This window comes from Sinocyclocheilus rhinocerous, unplaced genomic scaffold (assembly GCF_001515625.1).
Source record: "Sinocyclocheilus rhinocerous isolate Xijiao unplaced genomic scaffold, SAMN03320098_v1.1 scaffold2966, whole genome shotgun sequence".
In the NCBI taxonomy this organism is placed as follows: Eukaryota; Metazoa; Chordata; class Actinopteri; order Cypriniformes; family Cyprinidae; genus Sinocyclocheilus; species Sinocyclocheilus rhinocerous.
Genome location: NW_015634018.1, coordinates 2,575 through 9,304, shown reverse-complemented (window position 1 = coordinate 9,304; position 6,730 = coordinate 2,575). Strand labels below are relative to the sequence as shown.

General features: G+C 39.8%; 1 protein-coding gene across 1 annotated transcript in view; it reads left to right on the top strand.

Annotated features, from left to right (window-relative positions):
- LOC107745110 (GRAM domain-containing protein 2-like) overlaps window positions 1-6,730 on the top strand; it is a gene marked incomplete at its 3' end in the record, with an annotated part of 36,725 nt that overhangs the window by 27,427 nt on the left and 2,568 nt on the right. Inside the window, exons 7-10 of the mRNA XM_016558952.1 lie at window positions 453-524; window positions 1,169-1,231; window positions 1,346-1,505; window positions 5,175-5,268. Coding sequence (XP_016414438.1) covers window positions 453-524; window positions 1,169-1,231; window positions 1,346-1,505; window positions 5,175-5,268 — 389 coding nt within the window. The remainder of the gene's footprint in view (window positions 1-452; window positions 525-1,168; window positions 1,232-1,345; window positions 1,506-5,174; window positions 5,269-6,730) is intronic.

Sequence of the window (6,730 nt, the reverse complement as noted above, 5' to 3'; positions counted from 1 at the left end):
TATGAGTTCATATTAATTATTATTATTTAAATATATATATATATATATATTGAAATTGTCAAATTAATATATTTATATATATAAATATATATATATATTAGTTTGTATATTGAGATTACATATAATATATAACAATAGATTTATCTCAATATAATAGATTTATTTTTATATACTTATTATATGTAATAATATTTTATATATAAATTAATAAATTGTTAGATTATTAATAATCATCGAATACAAATACAGAGTAAATATAAATATAATGTATGTATTAATATGTATAAATAATCATAAAATGATGTCTGCACATTCATTTAATAATGAATTAATTCATAATTAATTGATATTCTAGAATATCAATTTTTCTTAACATTTATTACAATTAAAATATGCGTATTGATCAGACAGTGTTGGTTAAGAGTCTATTCTCTTGTATTTCTTGTTCGCAGTATGTGTTTGTGTCTCTGCTGTCACGAGACAGTGTGTACGACGTGCTGAGGAGAATCTGCACACACCTACAGGTGACACACACGCACACAAACACACACACACACTCACTCACTCACACACACACACACACACACACACACTCACTCACACACTCACACACACACTCACACACACACACACTCACTCACTCACTCACTCACTCTCACACACACACACACACACACTCTCACACACACACACACTCACTCACTCACTCACTCACTCTCACACACACACACACACACACTCTCACACACACACACACTCACTCACTCACTCACTCACTCTCACACACACACACACACACACTCTCACACACACACACACTCACTCACTCACTCACTCACTCTCACACACACACACACACACACTCTCACACACACACACACTCACTCACTCACTCACTCACTCTCACACACACACACACACACACTCTCACACACACACACACTCACTCACTCACTCACTCACTCTCACACACACACACACACACACTCTCACACACACACACACTCACTCACTCACTCACTCACTCTCACACACACACACACACACACTCTCACACACACACACACTCACTCACTCACACACACACACACACACACACAGCATGTTAACAGATGTATGTTTGTTTGGTTAGTGTGTAAACAGATGATTTTCTGCGTTTGATCGTCAGGTGAACGGTAAGAAGAGTTTAAGTCTAAAGCAGTACCTGGAGGAACCCGGTTCTCTGTCGACGGTATGAGAAGCATACAGTGATTCCACAGCATTACGAACACGAACACAGCTGTTCTCTGTTGTTTTTAGGTGTGTCTGATAAACTATCGTCTCATATGAAATGCATTTTGTGCAGGATGAGTTTCCAGTGTCCACTGATTTCACGCCGGTGTTGAAATGGCGCCGGAAACCGGCCGCACCCTCCGTATCTTCATCACTGCCCGACCTGCTGGGAAACTCCACGAGCAGCCTGAGCGCAGGAGACACGCTGTACATCGCAGAGACGCCGCTGGAGGGTGAGACGCTAACCGTCACACACATACCACACACACATATCATACACACACACATATCACACGCATATCACACGCATACCACACGCATACCACACACATATCACACACATACCACACACATACCACACACATATCACACGCATATCATAGACATACCACACACATACCACACACATATCACACGCATACCACAGGCATACCACACACATACCACACACATACCACACACATAACACAGACATACCACACACATACCACACACATATCATAGACATACCACAGACATATCACACACATACCACATACATACCATACGCATACCACACGCATATCACACACATACCACACGCATATCACACACATATCACACGCATATCACACGCATACCACACGCATACCACACACATACCACACTCGTATCACACACGTACCACAGACGTACCACACACGTACCACAGACATACCACACACATACCACAGACATACCACACGCATACCACACGCATACCACACGCATATCACACGCATACCACACGCATATCACACACATACCACACACTTACCACACGCATATCACAGACATATCACACGCATACCACACGCATACCACACGCATACCACACACATACCACATGCATATCACACACATACCACACACATACCACACACATAACACAGACATACCACACACATACCACACACATATCATAGACATACCACAGACATATCACACACATACCACATACATACCATACGCATACCACACGCATATCACACACATACCACACGCATACCACACACATACCACACTCGTACCACACACGTACCACAGACGTACCACACACGTACCACAGACATACCACACACATACCACAGACATACCACACGCATACCACACGCATACCACACACATACCACACACATATCACAGACATATCACACATACCACACACATATCACACATACCACACACTTACCACACACATATCACACATACCACACACACATCACAGACATACCACACGCATACCACAGACATACCACACATACCACACGCATACCACACACATACCACACGCATACCACACGCATATCACACATACCACAGACATACCACACGCATATCACACACAAACCACAGACATACCATACACATCACACACGCATACCACACGCATATCACACACATACCACACGCATACCACAGACACATCACACACATCACACACACACATCACACACACATCACACACATACCACAGACATACCACACACATATCACACGCATACCACACGCATACCACACGCATACCACACGCATACCACACGCATATCACACACATACCACACACATACCACACAACTCAAAAGTAACTCAAAAGTAGTGTAATGCATTACAATTCAGAGACAGTAATATTGTAATGTAACTAATTACTTTCAAAAGACAGTAACTAGTAATATATAATGTATTACATTTTGGAAGTAACTTGCCCAACACTGCATACCACACGCATACCACACACATACCACACGCATACCACACAAATATCACACATACCACACACATATCACACACATACCACACATACCAAACGCATATCACACGCATACCACACATATCACACGCATATCACACGCATATCACACACATACCACACACATATCACACGCATACCACACGCATATCACACGCATACCACACACATACCACAGACATACCACACACATACCACAGACATACCACACACATATCATAGACATACCACACACATATCACAGACATACCACACGCATACCACACAAATATCACACACATACCACACACATATCACACGCATATCATAGACATACCACACACATACCACACACATAACACAGACATACCACACACATACCACACACATATCATAGACATACCACAGACATATCACACACATACCACATACATACCATACGCATACCACACGCATATCACACACATACCACACGCATACCACACACATACCACACTCGTATCACACACGTACCACAGACGTACCACACACGTACCACAGACATACCACACACATACCACAGACATACCACACGCATACCACACGCATACCACACACATACCACACTCGTATCACACACGTACCACAGACGTACCACACACGTACCACAGACATACCACACACATACCACAGACATACCACACGCATACCACACGCATACCACACGCATACCACAGACACATCACACACATCACACACACACATCACACACACATCACACACATACCACAGACATACCACACGCATACCACACGCATACCACACGCATATCACACGCATACCACACGCATATCACACACATACCACACACTTACCACACGCATATCACAGACATATCACACGCATACCACACGCATACCACACGCATACCACACACATACCACATGCATATCACACACATACCACACACACATCACACACACCACACACATATCACACACATACCACACACACATCACACACACCACACACATATCACACACATACCACACACACATCACACACACCACACACATATCACACACATACTATATATTTACTATATAAATACATTCATATATATTTGATCTAATTTAATAATTTATTAATTGTAGAATATTTTTATATGTACACTTTTTTATATATTATTGTATTAGCTTATATAAATAAAAGGCATATAAATATATATATACACTGTATACTAATATATTACATCAAATTCCATACTATAATTACAACTATAAATGATATTATTAAATAATAAATTCAATTAAATCTATATGAATATATGTATAAAATTATTAAAATTTAACACAACAACATAGATGAAATTGTGTCTACAATGTGTTTGACACATGTATAAAATGTAGAATATCTAATAATTAATTAATTATATAATAGTTTACTTCTAAATGTGTTATATATGTGTTATACTCATTTATATGTATTTCTATTTATCATATATAAATAAAAAACATACAAAGACATTAATATATAATTAATAAATTACATAAATAATTACAAATTCTACTATAACTATACACACACACACACACTGTAATGGTTTCCGTTTATATTTAAAATGATTTATGATGACTGATTTATCATTATAAATTGCATATATTAACATAGCATGTGTTTGACGGCTTGTGTGTTTCACTCTCGATGCTCTATAGCCACTTCATTAATGATTCACATTGATATTCATAATTTAACACCATCATTCATTCGTTAGTTTCTTAGTTAGTCACGTGTTTGTGTTTATTCTTGTTCGGCGAGCTCTCTGTTCCTGTCCTTCACGTCTCTGTCCAAATATTCGTGGCCTGTTTCTGGGCTAAAGGTGACGGCTGTCGACACACTGGTTTTCAGGAGAGTGTTTCTGGCCGCAGACTTCTATCCTCAGACGCCGTTCAAACACGAGAGCCACACGTTGTGTGATTATAATTTGACACGCTCACGTTCGAATACGAGACGCTTGTAAGGAGAGTTAAAAGCGGTGCTTTTAAAGGAGATGTTTGTTGTGTTTGCTGGATTTGTGTCGCAAACAAACGGGGAGTTCTTGGCTCTGCGTGAAGCTTTCGACACAACGAGACGAAGCCAAAGAGCTGATGAGGCCGTGATGTTCTGTGATCCTCAGAGAGACGACTGGAGGCCGAGAAGATCCTGCTGACCGAACCCGAGTCTGAGCTGGGTCACGTGGAGTATCATCTGCTCTGGTTCTTCATTCTGCTGTGAGTCCTTCTGCTGCCTTTCACAGTTAGAGTAATTGTGCATGCACAAAAATTATCAAGTAGTTTACGAGAAAGACTCGTGTGTTTTTGTAGTGTAATGTAATGCCCTCTGCTGGTTGCTCTAAAGCCTGATTCGGACGGTTATTCTTTCCCATATGTGACCCTGCAGCACAAAAGCAGTGTTAAGTCGCTGGGGTATATTTGTAGCAATAGCCAACAATACATTGTATGGGTCAAAATTATAGATTTTTCTTTTATGCCAAAAATCATTAGGATATTAAGTAAAGATCATGTTCCATGAATATATTTTGTCAATTTCCTACCGTAAATATATCAAAACGTAATTTTTGATTAGTAATATGCATTGATAAGAACTTCATTTGGACAACTTTAAAATTGATTTTCTCAATATTTAGATTTTTTAGCACCCTCAGAAAACTTAATTATTGATTAGTAATTAGCATTGCTAGGAACTTCATTTGGACAACTTTAAAGATGATTTTCTCAATATTTAGATTTTTTTGCACCCTCAGATTCCAGATTTTCAAATAGTTGTATCTCAGCCAAATATTGTCCTATCCTAACAAACCATACATCAATGGAAAGCTGATTATTCAGCTTTCAGATGACGTATAAATCTCAATTTCGAAAAATTGACCCTTATGACTGGTTTTGTGGTCACATATGTGATTTTCAGCGTTTTCAGGGGTTAGTCTGTGATTTTTATTGCTGTCTGAATCCAGAATGCCGGTGTTTTTCTCCCACCACTCGTGTAAAAATCCTACTGCTTTCTGACAAACATCAAGATCGTGTGGTGATTTAATTCCCGGCCGGATCCACATCTCTGAGTTTACACCTTTGCACTTCGCTGTGATTTGTGTGCATATTTATTCCTGGAAAAAATGCTGGAAAGTATTTACAAGAACAGTATTTCATAACCGCTCCACCACAGCGAGTGAGACCAAAAAGAAGAAAGAGAAGAAAAGCATGTAAACATTTGAAACGGGTCATTATTATGGCACCAACATATGCAATACAGTTTTAAAATGTGTGTTATATAGGCCTACAATTACATGCATAAAAATATAAACCAAGCAGCTTTATGTAAATACTCTCTCACACACACAAACACACACACACACTCACACATAAACACACACACACACAGATGCACTGATAACAGACGGTTCGCTGGTGTCCTTAAGGAAGTGTGTGAAATCCGTGTAGTAATCACATTAATGCTGAGCATGTGCCTCATCATCATCAGACTGTCTGCTGCTGACACTGACTCATCACAACACACACACACACTCACACACACGCACACACACACACAGTTTGAATGGGGGCATTCCATAGACTTCCATGGCTTTATATACAGCTAGTTACAAATACTATAACAGAAAACGTCTCCAGGTTACGCATGTAACCATGGTTCCCCGAAGGGAATGAGACGCTGCGT